This window comes from Podarcis tiliguerta (assembly GCF_965153285.1).
Source record: "Podarcis tiliguerta genome assembly, chromosome: 9".
Taxonomy (NCBI): Eukaryota; Metazoa; Chordata; class Lepidosauria; order Squamata; family Lacertidae; genus Podarcis; species Podarcis tiliguerta.
In genome coordinates, this window is record NC_139542.1 from 67,518,030 (window position 1) to 67,539,559 (window position 21,530).

Below are 21,530 nucleotides of genomic sequence, written 5' to 3' on the forward strand. Positions count from 1 at the left end.
ATAACACTGGTCTTAAAGGATCTACATTGGCTCCCAGTAAGCACAATTCAAAGTGTTGGTGCTGGCCTTTAAGGACCTAAACAGCTTTGGCCCTACATACCTGAAGGAGCATCTCCACCCCCATCATTCAACCTGGACGCTGAGATCCAGCGCCATCTGACAGTACTTCTCATATGTTACAATTGAATGTGGCATTGTGTTTTTTAGTAGTGGTGTTTTGCCCATTTTATTTTTCTACTTTCATATTTATTTTTATTTGCCATACCCATCATCTTTCTTGTATTATGGAGGAGGAGGAGGAGGAGGAGGAGGAGGAGGGAGGTTACAGGAAACCAGGCAGAGCACCTTGCAGTCAAGCCCACCCTGAAAAGCACCCTCCCATCAGATGTCAAGTAAGTAAACAAAAATCTGACTTTTAAAAGACATCTGAAGGCAGCCCTATTTAGGGAAGTTTTTACTGTTTGATGTCTCACTGTGTTTTAAATTGTTGGAAACCATCCAGAGTGGCTGGGGTAACCCAGCCAGATGGGCAGCATATAAATAATAATAACAATAGGTTTCCGGCTACATCACCAATGGTGGTAGCTCCTTGCTACCCTCCGTGGGCAGCGAGGAGGTTCAGGCACGGGAACGCCAGGATTTATGAGGCAAAAATACTGGCAATGTTCCCCAGTGGGGTCTGGGGAGCTCACTGCATCCCGCTGTGCCACTCAAGCCTCTGTCTGCCAACTTGAAAGGCAGAGTGGGTGCAACAGGGAGTGTGTCCCTGCCATGGATGAGCCCCTGTCTCCGGCATTATTTGTGATTGAGTCCTCCATAATTCAGACAATTGGCATTAATCAAGAGGTGTTTCTGGACCAACATATGTTAATGGGCTGCAATCAGTCAGCTGCCGAAAGGACTGGGCTTGGCTCTTTGAAGGTATCTGAATGTTTTCTTCGAAGCTTGAGAATCCTTACAACAGCCAGGAAAGGGAAGACAAGGTGCTTTGTGCAGTCTTATGCTTTTCAAATGGTCCTTTTTTCTGCATAATGAAAAGGACGTGTGTAGCCACTGCTATGTTATTCTGTTTGTTACTTCGGAAAAGAGGGGGGAGGCTTTTGATTCATGCTCAACAAAAAATTTAACAAGGTTTTATTTTGCCTTCCCCGCTCAACCAAGGCTGCATGGACATCATTTAAAATTATTCCTGGACTGGACTAGGAGTGCTGTTGGAAGAATGCAGTGAAAAAAGAATGAACTGCTGCTGAACAGATCTGGCAAAGAGGCTGAATTTGAAAAAAGATTTTGTTTTTAGCTGTGTGCCGAGGAAGAACTCCAGAGCAGAATTTTAATGGGGGAGTTTGGATATGCATTCCGTGAGTTATTTATGGTGTTAGCTTGCATGCTAGTTGGTAAACAGCAGAAGGAATGGAATGTGACCTTGTACCATTCAGATAAACACTGCAAAGAGCTGAACAGTGGAAGATAGTAATTAACTCTCCCAGTACACCAGGTCTGGAACAACAATGTATATGAAGGACTACACACATAAAATTGATTACTTATTTATAAGATGTAACGGAGGTGCTGTTTGTAAGGTGAAAAAAGCAGTCAACTGGAAGAATCGTTTAATAGCAAGTGAAGGATGTCAACTGGACTCTAAATAAGAAATAATGCGGCAAATGATGATGATCATACATTTGGAACAGGAGCGGGAAACCTGATTTTAAGAAATTGTATTAAAATAATTTCATTTGGTTTGATCTGTAATAATTTGTAAAATTAATAAAAATAATTCAAAAATAAATACATAGATAATTATTATTGTGCTAGGCTGATCCTTCAGTTGGTGTGTGTATATGAGAGAGAATTGGCATAAAGAAAACAGATCAGGGTTGAAGTCCTCCTTCCTCGGCGCTAAATGCTGTCATTTGGCCATTTTTAAAACTACAGGAGACCCATTTGAAAATCTCCCCTAGTTTTACACTCCCCATTGATCAGTAGGCTTGCCAGGTCGCAGGATCTCAGCTGAAGTTGTGGCGGTTTAGCTCTTTCTCAGATGGAGGAAACAGAGCCAAGTATACAGGTTACATTGCTTGAGAGCTTTTGCTGTTTGCTCCATCCTGGGGCTACCTTTGAAGGTGACCCGGAAACTGCAATTAATCCAGAATGCGGCAGCTAGACTGGTGAATGGGAGCGGCCGCCGGGACCACATAACACCGGTTCTGAGAGATCTGCATTGGCTCCCAGTACGTTTCCGAGCACAATTCAAAGTGTTGGTGCTGACCTTTAAAGCCCTAAACAGCCTCGGTCCTGTATACCTGAAGGAGCGTCTCCACCCCCATCGTTCAGCCCAGACACTGAGATCCAGTGCCGAGGGCCTTCTGGCGGTTCCCTCATTGCGAGAAGTGAGGCTACAGGGAACCAGGCAGAGGGCCTTCTCGGTAGTGGCACCCGCCCTGTGGAACGCCCTCCCATCAGATGTCAAAGAGATAAACAACTACCTGACATTCAGAAGACATCTTAAGGCAGCCCTGTTCAGGGAAGTTTTTTAATATTTAACGCTGTACTGTTTTTAACACTTGATTGGGAGCTGCCCAGAGTGGCTGGGGAAACTCAGCCAGATGGGCGGGATATAAATAAAATATTATTATTATTATTATTATTATTATTATTATTATTATTATTATTATTAATTATCCATCTCTATTGGATTCCATCCTGAGCCACCTAGCAAAGCCACACTCAAGGGAATTAATAACCCCTATTAGGCATGGCTGGTTGTTTAAGGAATGGGGAAAGGGCTGCTGCAGCCGCAACTACTACAACCCTGAGGAGGCAAAAGCTTCTCAAATTCTGGGCCACGCTTTGTGCAACTTGTTTTTTTCCATATAGGGAAGAGAAGGTTTCATCAAATGCCTGAACTGTGGTGCCATGAGGAGGATAAATATCTGGGGCTCAGTCCTGATTTAAATGCATATGAGAATGAGCTTCATGCAGTTTTACTTATCTACTGTTGATAACATATCAAACACTGGTGTTCTTTTTTTAAAAAAATCAGCACTAACTAGAATTTGTTCAATTATTTTTCTTAATAGCCTTATGCATATTTTACATGTAAGACCCATCATTAAATATTGGGTTCTTGAAGCAACTGCTGCCACAACCTTAATTATTGCACTATTGGAACATGTATTATTTATATTTTTAAAAAAAAATCTGGGAGAGCCATTTTAATTGAATTAGGCCTTCTAGCATTACAGCAATAAAACCTTAAAGATTTCACATTTATCATATCTGACAGCCAATCACAGATTCTACTGCGATCTTAAGTGAAACCTGACCAGTTCCTCAAAATACCTCTCAGGTTTTGTTCCAGAGAAGCTATTTTTAAATACATTTTGCCTATTTAAAATTTCAACCTCTCACACCTTCAAATGTTTTCTTCACAAGGAAACAGGTGAAGAAGTTGTGCTCTCTGAAAATTCTACTGGTCTAAGAGTCTTAAATAGCTATAGCTTAGCCAATAATCAGTCTGCTCAAGACACAAGACAGATAGAACACATATGGGTCCAAAAAATTAAAAGCAAGTTTTGTGGCATGGTCATGCCCTGCATTTCTGATCTATTACGGGGTGTGATCTGCCATCCACCTTCTCAGCTTTCAAATATTATCAAGCCTTTCTTGAAAGCACATTTTGCTACAATTGCCCTGTTATTTACAAACTGCACCAGTCTGTACATAACCCAACACTTAGGTAAAAGTAAAGGTACCCCTGCCCGTACGGACCAGTCTTGAAAGACTCTAGGGTTGTGCGCTCATCTCACTCTATAGGCCAGGAGCCAGTGCTGTCCGCAGACACTTCTGGGTCACGTGGCCAGCGTGACAAGCTGCATCTGGCGAGCCAGCGCAGCACACCGAACGCCATTTACCCTCCCGCTGGTAAGCGGTCCCTATTTATCTACTTGCACCCGGGGGTGCTTTCGAACTGCTAGATTGGCAGGCACTGGGACCAAATGATGGGAGCGCACCCCGCTGCGGGGATTCGAACTGCTGACCATGCAATCGGCAAGTCCGAGGCGCTGAGGTTTTACCCACAGCGCCACCCGCGTCCCTACAAACCCAACACTTACACTACGGCAAAGGCGGAAAGGCTTGCTTGCGCAAAGGGAAGTCACACCTTCAGGGTAGCACTAAATGGTCAAACCTCTAAAACATAGTTCCTAACACTGGTTATTGTGAAAAACTAATAATAGGAATTACATTTTATCACATTTTAAGTAAAACACGTTAACTACTTACAAGGTTCTGAGTTTGGGCATATGGTTGAAGCTTGCCACTGAGAGTCGTGTGATGTTGTTATTGTTGAGAGTGCTGTAAAACATTAAGGACAGGTACACATTTTCACATGACATAACAATTCTACGGATATTTGAAGAAACATCTGAAACAGACTGACTTCTAAAAAATATAGCGGTGGTCAGAAGTCTCACCGCGGCTATCGTTTCCAGCAGTCTTCGAAGGCAGCCTTGCATAGGTAACATTACAGCAGTTCAATCAAGGTTTACTAAGACATTAACCACCACTGCCAAGTCTCTAATTTTCTTAAACTTAAAAGTTAAATTATGTTTTTGACATTCAATACTAAGCACGTCTCCATTATTGTATCAACAGGTGCTAAAGAGACTTCGCTTATGCATACCAACATTAACCTTAAACAGACATGGAAATATATTACTGTGCTTAGGATTTAACTATGTTTAGGATCGGGATGAAAATTCTGATCATGACAAACTTCTCATGGCTGATGCTATTTTGAGATGGAAATGCTCATCGGATGTAAAAGAGGAAAACTGAAATTTGTACTCAATACAATATTAGCACTAAGCAAATGATTTTGAAAGTAAGTTAAATCAATCGCCCTGATCCAGTTAAGATCTTGACACATAAATGAATGTGCATGAGTAAGCTTGCATGTACAATACATTTGGTGGATTGGGACAGTGTCTAAATAGTTAACATTCAGTAAAAATGATACGGGAAGATGAACAACTAAGTGCTGAGTTGCATGATCTGCCTTTATGGAACTGTTAGTTTAAAAAATTATTATTATTTTTCAAGCACCCTCATCCTACAGAAGTTTTGCTGGCCTCACCAGCTGCTGGGGGAAAAAAGCATCTGCTGAAAAAAAGCCCAATGTAAGCGAGAGAAACAATCCTTTCCCATATGGAAAAGAGGGGAAGAGGAAATGAAAGGTACCGTAGTTTCTCTCCCTTCTGCAGCTTTGGCAGAAGTTGCCAGCAGCATCCAGGAGCTGCCAGAACATCCTACAAAAAAGCTTAGCATGAGCAAGAGAATAGGTCAGTGACCTAGCACTAGTTAGCCAAGTCAAAATTCATAAACACCTGCATAAATCTATTATGCTATGCGCCAACAAAGGAGGATGCTATAAGAACAATGTGCGGCAGGTGTATGTGTCCTAAACCTAAAATAACGCATTTCTCATTCAATATATATAGAGCTTTTCATATCACTATAAGGAAGCAGTAATCTGAAAAGCTTCTTATTTATAATACTGTAAAATGGCAGTCGTGAACACAGGCCGGGGCAGAAAGATGGCTACCTCAAAGGTGAGCAGAATCACAACAGAGCAAGATATCCATTATTTGAACCATGTGATACTAGCACTGCTTTTACAAAGCATGGACTTTAAGGAAAGATGTTGACAAGACAAGTGACTGGCACCTTCAGGGAGAGTAATATGGTTTTCTTAGGGGAAAGATGCAATGCGGTTTGGATCCAGTGGAGCTGGTCCTGCTATATAGCAGCATGCAGTGACCTGCTTCTGGAGATAAAGTCGGGAAGTGGTGTCAGAATAGTGCAGTTTTGGTCCTAGGGTGGGGCTTTTGTTTGTTTGTAAGGGAAAGGGAAAGGGAAAGAAACTTAGGCTCTGCTTCCGGTAGAGAGAGGTATTGGGCTGACACTCTCTTCCTGCAACTAAGAAAGCTTTGATAGAGGAAATGTCTTTGGATCCAACCCTAGCCAACTGAAAAATGAAATTAATAATAACAACAATACTAAATAATAATAATAATTTCAAAAGGAAGTACATTTAACAACAACAACAGCTTCACATGCTATTAAAAGTGTCAGAATTGTTTACATTTTTTTTAATAAGGGGAAAGCCAAGTAAGGCCTGAGCATTTTCAGTGGATAAGGAATGCAGACAGACCATTGTAGGGAACATAAAACTGTAAGTGGGGAAGGAGGAAATTAAACTGAGTATCTGGGAAGACGACATAGCTAACTGGGATCACTCTGCTCTGAAGTGGTCTGCGGCAGGTTCTACTTGTAATATTAATAACACCAAAACAGACAGACACCTGCAATCGACGGACACCTGCAATCTTAACTCAATAACATGGAAGGTGTTTTTGTCAACTAATATCAAATGCCTATGAACATGGCTTAAGTGAAAGATGACAGGGTTTATGCCATTGTCAAGACTTGTGAAACAACTCTTGTCATTATAAGGGTGTGGAGAACTGTTTCAAAATATTGAGTTTGAACTTATCAGTGTCACCAGTCTAATGAAAACCACCCAGCAAGTCTGTGAAAATCCAAACTCTTATTATTTCCTTACTGTGTACAAAAAATAAATAAATGCATTCTTAATAAAAAGGAACAAAGTGATCCTGACATGCTGAAGAATCATTTAATAGCGCCATGGATGGAACAGTGTTCTGATGTACCTTTCAATTAATTTTAGCACTCATTGTTCTACAAATTGGTGGCACAATAGGCTGGATGCTATCTGCCAAAATATTTCTAGCTCCTATGTGCATCCTGAGTAATGCAACAAACCCGTATGAAGACAATAAGCAAACAACTATATATGTACTCTGAAAAAGCATGCAAATTTGCTATCAAAACAGGTGTGCACTTGTAAGACCTACAGGGATTTGTGTTGCAAAACTAGTCTTGTTGAAGTCTATGGCATTCGCCAGAACAAGAAGTTATTTCATGGGTCCATGGACCAGCTGCCAGAACAGATGACATCAATGACCTACGACATTTCACAGTAGGTTCATCTCCACCTCCAACCTCCCGACGTCACAAAATGTTCCTGTAATCTGTTTACTCTTTCTTCTTTCCTGGGTTCAAGTAACCCTACAGTTATCAGTACAGAAAAATGTTTCCCTTTCCGTTTTTCTTTTGCAATTTGGCTGCTGAATTTGACCACATTGTGACAGTTCCCAGAGCCATTGTTTTCCTCTGCCATTTCCATACTATTTGACTGATCCCCATTCACACACACAATGCCAGCAGCAGGGGAAAATTAAAAACAGGAGCTTGTGATTTCAAAACCACAATAGCAAGCACAGGACGAATTCACTGGCAGAAGTACTACCTAAAAACCTTCCAAGTGTTCTTTTTGAATGGTCTGAATTTCAATTTGTCTGTTTTAATAAGACATAAACTGCATTGCCTTTCACAGGAAGCATTTCCTCCTTCCTCAAATCTTTTTGTTGTTATTAGAAATATACCAAGTCTATGGTTAAAACTTTGAGGAAAACCTGTCCGTAAAGCTTATATATATATATATATATATATACACACACACACACACACACACATACATACACATACATATAAAACGCACAAGCCTGCTACACATACATACATATATATAATGCATTCCACGAACTTTGCTCTATTAAAAGTAACAATGTGATTAGTCAAATAGAAAACATAAGTGGTTAACTTCAAGCTGCCAACAGATTTTGGAATTTGGTCCTTCGCTTCCGCTCATCCCGCACACACATTATTAAATGTCAATATACGCAATTTCTAAAGTAACAAAATCTACAGAATATTAGAACATGCTTTTTTAATGAATTTTCTTAATTGTTCTTTGCTATGTAGATAGCCATTCCCAGCTACCAGTCATGCGTAGCTGTCCCTATAACGATGTGCACATTTAGGCTCATTACCTTCTTATGGGATGCCATACTGTTTTATGACGAACTGATCCAGCAACAAACAGAGCTTTTGCCACAAATGGGCATGAGTATGGATAGTATCCAATTAAGAGATTGGATATACATGATGCACTAACTTAACAGAGTACTGTGAAAGCACATTGGGAAGGCCTGGCCCGACTTTCCTTGCATAAGATTTTACATGGGGCAGGTTCCATAGCTTACTATGAGATTAAAGTTTTATATGAACAGTGGAAAGCGTAATACACTACTTCATCCAGGATTGGAAATTCTTTGGCAGCTGCTAAAATAATGTAGATCATGTATGAATGGCATACGACCCATCTGAAAACTTTAATAATCCAAATGTTTTTACATTAAAAAGTATTTTCACTTTACAATATTATTCGCTCTATGATATATATAGAAGACCTAAAAATTCTTATAACATTGTAATACCTCATCTTGAATAAAATGCAAGGAGTGGTACAATTGTTTTTAAATGCAAACTAGCGTTAACTGTGATTTACTATTGTAGCTGGACAGAAGGGATTAGCTCTGAATTTGCCAAATAATGATAATATTTATTGCTCTCCATCTGGGCTTCAGGGTTCCTTTTATTTGAAAATAAAATAAAATCTGAAAACGACTTTCTGATTTTGAAGTCTACTAACAAGAATCTCCTTTAGAACTGATTTAGCCTTGTGCCTTCTGGTTGTTTTTAAAACGATTAAATCAAAACAACGAATGGCACATTTGCATAGGGCATTGTATACTGACAGAGAAAATAAGTTATTTAAAATGTGTCGCCAATGAACACGCAATACTGACTGACAGCATATTTCATGAATATGTGTCATTTTTAAAAATAATAATAGATATTTTATTCATTACATTTACTGTCTTATTTCAGAGGCAGTAAGGTTTTTATTTAATCATCATTAATGTAATAATGATTACAGTTAAAATGCAGGAAGAGGGAAACTGCTAGGGTACTAGGCTGTACCCACTTTCAGTTAAATGAAGATAAGCTATACATCACTGGTATGACAATTCAAAAGGAACTTAAGGTCCTACCTTGGCTACCTGCTTATTTCTACAAAACTCCTATTGACTTCTGTGAAGCTATTCCACAGTGAACAGCTTGCAGGCAGCAGGTCAGAAAGAAAAATCAATTGTAAGAAAAACTGAGTGTGGAAAGCCACAGCTCTTGAAAACATCACACACCCATCTCCTAGAAAATTTGCTTTGTGAAAGCTGCTAATGTGTATTCAAGGCTTTGGAATGTGTTCATTTCACAAAGATTATGATTGAAAAGAGGGGCATAATTGTGTGGATCTGAACAATGGAAAATGGACTTACAAGAATACATTGAATCATAAAACCCTTTATTTATTTCCATAAGGAAGTTACTTTGCCCTTACATGGTTGTATCTGACAAATGTGATGATTTTGTAAAAAATAAATAAATGGGGGGATTATCTCAACTCTTTCCATGTGCTTACAATATCTTATCAAGCAATATTCTAATGCATCATTTTTATTCTAACACATCATTTCATTCAAACGTTTTGACACGAGATGAGCGTCTGCATTTGGACTTCTCTGTTTTAAAAAGTAAGAGAGACAAGCAGTTTACTTACAGCACTTCCAGATCACGGAGAGCCCTAAATGCCCCATCTTCAATGCAGCTGATCTGGTTGTAATCCAGTTGCCTGTTAAATAGATTAGGAGGCGATATGTGAAAAAGATGAAGGCTGGCAGCACTGTGGATAAGAAAGCCTCCTTAAGAGATAAGGCTTGAAAGCTAGGCCACACTAACTGAAATTCACTCCCCAAATACACTCATCTGCTTAAGAATGTCACACACCATTCTGGTCCTGATGCTGCCACCGAAGTCTCTTTTTGTTCCGAACTGCGTGTGCAAAAACACGACAGCCTTGGGAAAGCTCCAGTAAATAATAACTGCACCTTATATTAAATGCCAAAGGAATGCAATTTCATTACATCAAGAAAAGCTATCCATTAAAAGCTCTCAGCGTCATCTCGCTGAAACAATTTCATTAAGGTAAAGGGCTGTAAATCACTTAATGTCACACGCATCCCCTCAGTGACCTAACAGAATCCATTTATCAGAGAAGCCCAGCTGCATGTTAATTTCACTATCCTTGGAGAGATGGAGAGAGACCACCCTTAGTTCTGTAAAGGCAGAATTCCACATCCTTAGGCGTTCATATGATGCTCATAGCATTCCCCCAGTTCCCTTCTGAATAAAACCAATTCATATTCTTGTTCGTGAAAGCAATCCTTAGTGTATGACTCCTACAGTTTATATTCTTCATGAAGCTATGTAGATAAGATCCAATAAAGGAGCGCAGAAATTCTAGGCATAAAAATCACCAGGGCTGCCCATACATTATTAATCTTCAAGTATTAAGGTATGAAAAATTTAGACTCAGTTTTCTGACGATTATTACCTTCCCCGGTTCAGAGAATTACTACATTGGCATCTGCCTCATTTGGGGTGTGGTATGGAATGGCGGATTGATACATTTTCATACAAAGAGCAAAACCAAAATCTCTGGTTGAAATAACCCAGAGCGCCATTTCTGTAAACATAACAATGAAAATTAAAATACAATATTGAAGTCCAGACATTCATGAATTAAGTTCCACATGGCTTATTTCCAGATAAACGTGAATAGGACTGGGGTGATCAATTTACAGGGTTTTTTCTTCTTCTAAATTGCTGACCTTATTTAAAATTATGCAACATTTTCTTGTTTCAACAAAGATGCACCCCCCCACACACACTTTTTAATCCATCCATCCATTCCAAGCAGCTAAAGCAGGTTGTCTGAAATGGATTCAGTGACTACGGAAATCTTTACACCTATCCATTTAATGATAAACCCGCCAACAATTATGATAAAGTTTGAAAACAGCCATAAGGAAAGCACACACACACACTGGTAATTGCATGGGAGAGACAGTAGAGCTACAGTCACTAGCCATACGATTGAATGATTGCTGTCCCTGCCCCCTGCTCCCCACACATGGGGGGTGGATTCTGAAGTGGAGGGCCTGTTCTAGGAATGTAGGAGCCATATGCAAGGAGGAGTTTAACTTGTGCAGGAAGCGTACTCATGCAGAATAGGCTTCCTATGTCACAACGTTCCCTCACTCTCAACGATTTTAATGCCTTGAATAGGGCTTGTATTTTGACTGCAGCTGAGCTGCTTGGTTTTAAGCATTTTAACTTGGAAGCAAGTACAGTGGTGCCTCAGGTTAAGTACTTAATTCGTTCTGAAGGTCTGTTCTTAACCTGAAACTGTTCTTAACCTGAAGCACCACTTTAGCTAATGGGGCCTCCTGCTGCTGCCGCACCGCCGCTGCACGATTTCTGTTCTCACCCTGAAGCAAAGCTCTTAACCCGAGGTACTATTTCTGGGTTAGCGGAGTCCGAAACCTGAAGCGTATGTAACCCGAGGTACCACTGTATCAGTTACTTTTAAGGGAAGTGCTTAATATTAGGAGAGCCAGTGTGGTGTAGTGGTTAAGAGTGGTGGACTCGTAATCTGGGGAACCGGGTTCGCGTCCCCGCTCCTCCACATGCAGCTGCTGGGTGACCTTGGGCCAGTCACACTTCTCTGAAGTCTCTCAGCCCCACTCACCTCACAGAGTGTTTGTTGTGGGGGAGGAAGGGAAAGGAGAATGTTAGCCGCTTTGAGACTCCTTCGGGTAGTGATAAAGTGGGATATCAAATCCAAACTCTTCTTCAGCAGCAGGGAGATGCTAGAGCAGGGGTCAGCAACCTTTTTCAGCCATGGGCTGGTCCACCATCCCCCAGAGCATGTCGTGGGCCAGACTATATTTTTTGGGGGGAAATAATAAACCAATTCCTATGCCCCACAAATAACCCCCAGAGATGCATTTTAAATAAAAGCACACATTCCACTCATGTAAAAACACCAGGCAGGCCCCACAAATAACCCAGAGATGCATTTTAAATAAAAGGGCACATTCTATTCATGTAAAAACACGCTGATTCCCAGACCGTTCGCAGGTCGGATTTAGAAGGCAATTGGGCTGGATCCGGCCCCTGGGCCTTAGTTTGCCTACCCATGCTCTAACAGTTCTAGTCTACTCTGCCACTAAAGTAAAAGCTTTGATTTCCACTGGTTTAAGATCCGATTCTAAACACACTTACTTCCAAATAATGTGCAGTAAAACCTGTGAGAGTTGCTTCTAAGCAAAACTCTTTGGCAAAGAGGTGCAGTTTCTACTGACTTGCTTCACTGTGGCAAGATCTGCACTGGCAAAGCTACATCTTCTGAAGTAACACTGTTACAATATTTTAGGCAGCATCCTGCTTTTAGGACATTATCTAGTAAAATGTATCTACAACACAGGGCCAACACTTACTCTCAGAGAGAGAGAGAGAATATACAACATAACATAATGCTACCATAACATCAATAACAACTGGTTGCGCGTCAAGGTCCCCAAGACACCCCCCCCAAGAAAAACACAATTGACACTTAATTTTTGTTTAAGATTTTTGGCATAATTTTGGCCACAACTTTATTCAAATTACAGCAATGTGAGTGGTTGCTTAGGCATTGGTAGCACTAACTGACCCCGCATGGGGACAGCTCTGACATTCGCACCCCCCGCGAAGTCAGGAAGGGTAAGTCACCTGGGGAGAGAGACGGGACTGGGAACCATGCCTCACCTCTCCCCAGAATGCTCCCAGGGGCTTGCGTGGCCCTAGCCCCTTGCCAGGGGGTTTCGGACAAAAGCATGGGGAGCCCCTGGGTTCCTTTAGCGGAAAACCCTTGAAGCAGCAGCAGCAGCATTTTGGAGGGGCAGGCACAGCCAAATCCATACCCCTCCACCACCAGCAGCATTTTGGAGGGGCAGGCACAGCCGAATCCATACCCCTCCACCAACCAATTCCAAGACCAATGCCTAACCTTACAAGTTGTGACGATTTGCTACGCAGTAGGCAAAAACCAAGTGGCACACACTAATCAGCCAAATGGACAAAATTCCTACCAGGCCCCTGCCCCAAAGCAGATGACCCCATGACAGGCATAGCAAGGTCAAGCAAACAGCCTAAAATTAGGGAAGGGAGGGCAGGTGATCCGAAGTAAGCAGCGAAAAGAGGAAGTTCCTCGCTGCAAGCATTGTATTTAACAAATAGGGCTGTCAATCAACAAATGGCAACATCTAGATTTCCCCAGTAACAGCCCGTCCCTGATTAAAGGATGGCCAAACCATTTGCCTAGTAACAGTGAGGTGTCTTGTCAGCCCCGCCCGCAACCTGTGCTCTCCATGAGGGAGAACACACTTTGCTTAAAAGAATTACATTCCAAAGCAAATTTGTATGTCAACCCTCTTGATAGAACAATAGTTTTCCTGTATTACTTTGATACTGGGATCTGCGCCGTTTAACTTGCTCATAAATGATCCAGAGTTAGGAGTGAACAGCGAGGTGAGCAAGTTTGCTCATAACTGTAATTGTTCAGGGTGGTTAAAACAAAGAAGAATGGTAAATTGTTCCAAAAGGAACTCTCCAAACTAGGTGAATGGGTGGTAAAATGAAAAATGCAATTCGAGGTAAACAGGTGCAAATCTTAATTTTACATATACGCTCATAGGGTCTCAACGGGTGGATGACTTAGCAGGAATGGGATGTTGGACTCACTATTGACTCACCTGTGCCTTTTTGCATCACTTGTTCTCCCTTTCCTGCCTCACTCATTATGTCCTTGCAAAATTACTAAGATCCAAAGAACAGCTATTGTGAGAGGCAGCAGGGATCTAGATTCCGTGCCCTCATTTCTCCACCCAAAATTTGAGTGTTGGGGCTTTAACCTACATTGGCTGCTTGTATCGATGCCACACCATACAGTCCCGTCCCCCGCTAATTTCCAACAGCCAGTTTCTGTCCTATACTTCTTTTAAAAACCCATTTCACTTTCATGGAACCGCAAATGAGCTAATGCAAATATTATTATTTTTATCACACAATGTGTACAAACATTATTTTTTTTGTTTGCTTGTTATTTCTACATTTCATGCAGCAATGTGTGCATTTGTGTTATAGAACTGTAACAAGGAATAATACAGTGCTGTACAGCAGGAGTGGCTACCCTTTTCTGGTTCAAAGGCTGAATTGACAGTCCCATCTCTGTGGGCCACACGCAAGCAGTGGGAATGGTTAGTGTGTACCTGAACACACCACACATACACAGGCATCCAGGCACTCAGCATACTCTTCCTCCATCTTTCCTGCCCCCCCCCCACCTTTCTCTGCACACTCAGTGTTTCTGGGCTTCCCCATTCTAGTACTGGTGTTGTGGCTGGCTGAAAATGCTGCCTTTTAACTTCACACAGATCATTCTGTGCAAAGTAAAAGCCACTGCTTCTTTCCCCACTACAACTTTGTTCTGTGAAAGGTGGAAATGCTGCCATTCACTCTTATAAACAGCAGGCAGGGCACTTTATCCCCCTGCTCAGATCTGCAGCAGCTTGGTGGGCCAGGTGCAGCCTGCATGTCACCCCTCCAAAGAGGAATAAAGTGCTGTATGGAACAAGACCTGCTTCTAACTGACTGCAGGAAAGCTGCATGCCAGGAGTGCTAAAGAGCTACAGTACGTAAGAAGCCCTTGAATTTGGGATTACCTCTACATGGCTTAGGGACGCGGGTGGCGCTGTGGTCTAAACCACAGAGCCAAGGGCTTGCCAATCAGCAGGTCAGTGGTTTGAATCCCCAAGATGGGGTGAGCTCCCATTGTTCGGTTCCAGCTCCTGCCAACCTAGCAGTTCGAAAGCATGTCAAAGTGCAAGTAGATAAATAGGTACCGCTGTGGCGGGAAGGTAAATGCCATTTCCATGCACTGCTCTGGTTCGCCAGAAGTGGCTTAGTCATTCTGGCCACATGACCCGGAAGCTGTACGCCGGCTCCCTTGGCCAATAAAGCGAGATGAGCGCTGCAACCCCAGAGTTGTCTGCGACTGAACTTAATGGTCAGGGGTACCTTTAGGTTTACTACATGGCTTCATTGTAACTTGAGAGGCAGTGGGACTGGAAGCAAGAGTATTTCTAGGCACGATCAAGGACTGTATACACTCAGAAATATACTCACTAGGAGTTCAATCCATTGGGATTAATGGAAGAAGTACAAGGGCGCAGTATCGCTCTTACACTGTTCTCATTCAGCTTGCGCAATAAAATTTCACACTGGATCGTTCCCTATTTATCCTGTATTCTCCACTGCAGTATGTTACTTGTCTGCTAGAACAATCATTTTCTAGACACTGCAGTTAATCATTTTGGTGCAATGTTTGTGTTGCAGAGCATTATTTTTTTAAAAAAAATTCCCAGGCACTTTCCATTTTAACTAATTAAGGGCATTTAACAATTTAGTTAATAGGCTTTTTATTTTAAAGGGCCAAAATAATATATCCAGTACAGTTCTCTAACCTCCAGAGTAATTTATCTAAGCCATTTAAATTAGTACAATGGCATGAAATGTTATCCCCTGACACAACACAAAAGAGAAATTGTTTCCAGACAAATTGGTAAAATCTTTTAATGCCATCAAATTTGCCTAATGCAGTCTGCAGGTTAATCTGTAAAAGGGTGAGCAGTATGTTGGCCCCATATCTTATTATCCTTAGCTGTCAATGTATAAATCAGCACTGACACAGCTGCTCCTAAATCATCCATATTATACACAAAGGGAAAGATTTAACGGCACAGAAAGCACTCGAGCAAATCTTGTCCTACAAGAGCTGAAAGGCAGATTTCTTCTCCTAAATTGGCATGAGTTCAGGTGCATCTGAAAAAAGAAGAAGTTGGGGGTCCTTCTTTTAATGATGCCTTCCAAACACTGCTGTAGCTGAGGCTGGAGAGCAGTTTTCAAACTTGCTCCTTTCCCACATTTTTTTCCTGTTCACTCTGGGATAAAACTTGGCACAAACCATTTTCTTGGCAGCAAGACTGCTGATTAAAATGTAGTGTTTTTTCTCTTTGTTTCATGTTCTTTGAGGTGGCGTGGAATAGCGGCAACGGATTTTGAAAAGGCTATTGAGAGTATACTAGTCAGAGAGAAAAATATCAATGCAAAAGTTATTTAAGAAGTTGCCACTGGCTGAAGAAACCCTCCCCCTTCTTTCGCCAAATCTTATCCTTTACTCAGCAGGCAAAGTCTTCTTATGAGTGTCAACAAACCCAAATACTAAATAAAAATTAGGCAAAATACTAGTCTGATTGAATAATGTGGTAACAGCTGAGATGTAAGAACCAAACTCTTTCCTCCTGGTACGTTTAGTGATCCTAGTAGGCCTATTGGAAAGTAGTGTATGTCTTTCTGACTGTGTTTTTAAGATCCCTGCCAGTTTTCTCTATCCAAAAATGCAAATAAAAAAATTTAAAAATGAAGATATTGTGAGGTTGTTAAAATTATTTGTTGTTGTTTAGTCGTTTAGTCGTGTCCGACTCTTCATGACCCCATGGACCAGAGCACACCAGGCACTTCTGTCTTCCACTGCCTCCCGCAGTTGGGTCAAACTTATGCTGGTAGCTTCGAGAACACTGTCCGACCATCTCGTCCTCTGTCATCCCCTTTTCCCTTTGTCCTCCATCTTTCCCAACATCAGGGTCTTTTCCAGGGAGTCTTCTCTTCTCATGAGGTGGCCAAAGTATTGGAGCCTCAGCATCAGGATCTGTACTTCCAGTGAGCACTCAGGGCTGATTTCCTTCAGAATGGATAGGTTTGATCTTCTTGCAGTCCATGGGACTCTCAAGAGTCTCCTCCAGCACCATAATTCAAAAGCATCAATTCTTTGGCGATCAGCCTTCTTTATGGTCCAGCTCTCACTTCCATACATCACTACTGGGAAAACCATAGCTTTAACTATACAGACCTTTGTTGGCAAGGTGGTGTCACTGCTTTTTAAGATGCTGTCTAGGTTAGTCATTGCTTTTCTTCCAAGAAGCAGGAGTCTTTTAATTTCGTGACTGCTGTCACCATCTGCAGTGATCATGGAGCCCAAGAAAGTAAAATCTCTCACCGCCTCCATTTCTTCCCCTTCTATTTGCCAGGAGATGATGGGCCCAGTGGCCATGATCTTCGTTTTCTTGATGTTGAGCTTCAGACCATATCTGAATTATGGATATATGGAATTCTCATGTAACGGACCCCTGGATGGTTAAGTTCAGTCAAAATCGACTTTCAGGCTGAGGGAACCAGTCTTTGTCTGCAGGCAGCTTTCCATGTTATGCGCTCAGCATGACTAAACCATGCTAGGTTGGCAGGATCTGGGACAGAGCAATGGGAGCGATTGTGCAGATTCGAACTGCCAACCTTATGATCGGCAAGCCCAAGAGGCTCGGAGGCTTACCATAGCACCACTTGTAAAGCAGTTGTTGAGCCTCTCAGAGCCCATAGCTGGCTCTCTGCAGGTATTGATCCTCTTATCCCAAGAGGAGAAAAAGAAGACGCAAAGTGTTATATTATAATGAATAGAAGCAGAGAGAAAGAACTTGGTACCAAGGGAAAAACCAGTGTGATGAGGGGCCAGGAAGCCTTATTCAAGAAATCTCCAGGGGTACCACACACTGTTTCTGCAGTATGGACACCAGAGGAGATCTTGGACTACGGCAACTGTTCGTAATAAAGTCTTACTTCTACTTTGCCTGCTTGGGAAAACCCTACTTGTTCTTTTCTTAAAAAGCCTTGTACATACATCTTCTCTACAGAAACCTGAATTGCCATGGGGAGCAGCCTAAAATGCATGGAAATCTTCACATGCAAATCACAGTGTGTAGGGTTTATTCATTTCACAAAGTGTATAAGGTCTGGTTATATGGGTTTCATGTACCTTTTTTGAACTATTGTGATGATCAGTTAAATGTTTATAGCCCTGCCTCCCAATAAATCCTAAATCCACATAAGGGGTTTGACGCCAGCAATTGTCTGTGCCATTTTTATAAATAACTGTTGCAAAAAGTCTGCCCACCTTGTGGGTGTCATCCTCCTCCGAGTCTCATTTTCATTAAGTAACACAAAGCAATACAGTAAAGTTTCTGTTCATATATGAAACACTACTGTAAATATTTTTCATTATCTAAACACGTTAAGCTTCTTTAATATGATCTGCATTTCAAATATATGTGCATCAGAGAATTGTCCTTAGACTTTAGAAATTATCAAGAATACCTGTGACAGCTTTCCTCAAGGATTCTGGAAGCAATAACTTTATTTACCCTTTCCAAACACATATACTACTGATCACATATATTGACACATATTATCTCTTTTTCACCCCCAGTTGAGAGTGCACAAAACACCACAGGGGTTCTTTATTAAGTTCCTCTGAAAGCATTAGCACTTCAATCATGTAACTCCCTGCTGTCTCACACTTCTTTCTCCTGCTAGAGTTATATATTCAAATCAATGGGTGGTGTTTAGAAATACTTCTGCGCTCCAGTTGTAGCTACATACTGCAGACAAAATGTTATTACAATTTCTGTCCAAAGTCAAGCTAAGGTTGAAAGGAAAAATCTAAGATTTACTTATAAACCTTGGGGTTTTTCTTTTACCTAATAAACTTATTAGTTATCAGTGGTGGTCAGGACATTGGTTTGTTCTCTTGAATTTTCTGTTTATAATTGTCTGTTCCCCATAATTATGAACTGATTACAAAAAAGAAATGGTTCATCTCTTTGATATCTAAATGGTAAATGCAGCTCTCAAAGACTTCAAAAGCAGATAAAACCAATCTGCTGTGTGTTTTGATTATTCTGTAACTACTTTGTTTATTTCATACATGTAATAAAACATACATTATATAGATAGATAAACAGATAGATAGATAATGCACACATTTGTGAAGCAGATATAATTTTCCTTTAATCACTAACAGAAGTGCTGCGGTAGTTTAATTTAACTTGTATAGATCAATGTTAGAAACAACTTTTCTTTATGCTCGCATAAGTACGTGCACACAGTTTCTGTGGAATGGCTATTCTAACAAGCTCACCACTTTTCTCTTCAAGCCTTTTTCACTCAAGAGAATTTGAGCATATGGTCACCAACTTTGTTACTGGCTCTAACTTGGACCTTTTTGATTTGTGTTTGCATCTACCAAATTTTCTCAAGTATTTTAAAGTCAATTCATGTTGACTACAATTAACTGCATACTTATTTACAATTAACCACTTTTATAAAAACCCAGAATTGATAAGTTTCAGAGGTACTGATTTCATGAAGTTTCACATAGATTTTAGTATCAACTATGACTCATTTCAAGACACACTTTGATAGTCACAGTAAAGAGAGAATTAAAGGTTCTGTTCCAAAATAGTCTGGTTGGTGTTCCAGCCAGTCGATTTCTCAGACCCTTAAGTAGTAATCCAGGTAATGATAGTTGCAGCTATCACAGGCATTCAGAAAGATCTTCAACTGCCTCTTCATAGACATAAACTGAACTACTCTCTAGTTCAAGGGCAACTACTCATCATACAACAGTTTGAACTGGTGGTTTTACATAATTGAGGGTGGGGGAGATAGCTTAACATTTGGCATGTAAGTTCAGAGGCATAATGGGCAAAATTAAAACAGCAAAATACAGCCAGTAATTGACTGGAGTAGATTCGCCTCTGCTTTTAATGGAGGCATCATCTATCTTAAAAGGTAAAGGGATCCCTGACCGTTAGGTCCAGTCACTGATGAGTCTGGGGTTGTGGTGCTCATCTCACTTTATTGGCCGAGGGAGCTGGTGTACAGCTTCCAGTCATGTGGCCAGCATGACTAAGCCGCTTCTGGCAAACCAGAGCAGTGCACAGAAACGCCGTTTACCTTCCCGCTGGAGTGGTACCTATTTATCTATTATACATCTATCTTACAGGTATTTAAAATGCTGCCACTTGAATTTCTAGTATATATACTAACCATGCATATACGCTTAACTAATTGTTGCATAAAACATGTAATGCATCTTTGCAATTGCTGGTAGTTAAGAAGGTGGAACAAAATGAGACCCAAACAAAAAACAAAGAGCTTTTCAATAGTAACACTAATAAGAAGAACAATAACAACAACAACATCATAATTCAGAAGACCAGAAGGGCCTTACTGGTTTTGATGAAGGGATGATATATTCAAAGCACATTACATCCAATTAAGAGAAATTGGAGGGAAGTGTTTCTGTAACTCAATCACACACTTTTTAATTCAGAACCTTGGGAGTGAATAATTATCATGCCACATATTAATTAAGAAATCAACAAGCCCAGAGAAATGCCTGAACATTTGCCTGGAAAGGGTGAGCATCTCTTGGCTTAATAAGCCAAGCTATGTATGCATGGGCCACTCTTTCCCTTCTGCAGTTGAGCAAGAATGTCTTCAATTAAATGTCGTTTCCCATTGTATCTAAAACAGGAAAATATAGTTCCTGTTCCATGTTTGGAACTATATAGGGTCTAAAACCACAATTTTAGGACGATTTAATATCTTGGCTTGTTCCAAACCTGGTAACCATAATTTTCTGATCTGGACCTAATGGGAAACTGTGGTTGCCAGAATACTTCAAAAATTAATTATGGTGTGCTGAGAAGGGAAGGAATGGAAATGGTTGTGTGCATCCCAAAGCACACCAGGATCATTCATAACTTGGTTTACAAATCCAAGATACGATCATGTAAACGAAGCCATCAATATATGTAAATAAGAAAATAACAGTAAGAAAATAAATATTAAAATCCTTGGATTGGTTGTAGCCTAACTGCTTGGAGAACTGAGATAATACTTGAAATGTGGGAACAGGTTAATAAAGTATCAGCTCTATCATGTATCTCTCTATATTTTGAAAGTCTGCAAAAACAGTGTGTGGCCTTTTTTGAGATGATTACCGTAGGCCAGGGTTTCATTCTTTCTTTCTTACTACAACTCCCATCATCCCTAGCTAGCAGGGCCAGAGATGATGGGAAGTGTAGTCCAAAGAGAGTTGGAGATCCAAGTTTGGCAAACCCTGAGGCAACATGTTTTTATTCTTCAGGAATGCTAAAAATTTCATTGCCTTCATTTTTAAAATAAAAATCTAATGTAAGGAATATATATGCTGTTGAGTTGAAATGTTAAAAAATACTTACAATTAAAATAATTTTCAAGTAAGAATATAAACACTAAGTGTACTCTTGATCAGGGAAAGAAATAGACCATTTCAGACATTAACACAGATGTAAAATTAGCATGCGATATTCTTTAGTTTTCGTTACTAAATCCAATTTAAGTAATATGGCTTCACCATATATTACTTAATGAAGTGCATAGACAAATCTAGATTTATGTATAAAATAAATGAAATGGTGTTAACTTTTTATTATGAAGGAATTAAAAAATACTTACAGGTTTTTAATGTCTACAGCTCCACGGAAAGCCTTTCTAGGAATGGCATGAATCTGGTTTTCACTAAGGTCCCTAAGGAAGAAAAAAAAATAGAAAATACTTCGGTTGATTCATATATCATACAAAGAACAACTGTTTAAGAACAG

At 40.6% G+C, this 21,530-nt stretch overlaps 1 protein-coding gene across 10 annotated transcripts in view; it reads right to left on the minus strand.

Annotated features, from left to right (window-relative positions):
* Window positions 1-21,530, minus strand: part of SLIT2 (slit guidance ligand 2) — a 232,426-nt gene that overhangs the window by 79,893 nt on the left and 131,003 nt on the right. For all 10 annotated transcript variants that reach the window (XM_083457980.1, XM_083457978.1, XM_083457977.1 and 7 more), the window contains exons 5-7: window positions 21,385-21,456; window positions 9,608-9,679; window positions 4,285-4,356 (exon numbers count right to left, since the gene is read on the minus strand). In XM_083457980.1, the coding sequence (XP_083314106.1) occupies window positions 4,285-4,356; window positions 9,608-9,679; window positions 21,385-21,456 (216 nt within the window). The remainder of the gene's footprint in view (window positions 1-4,284; window positions 4,357-9,607; window positions 9,680-21,384; window positions 21,457-21,530) is intronic.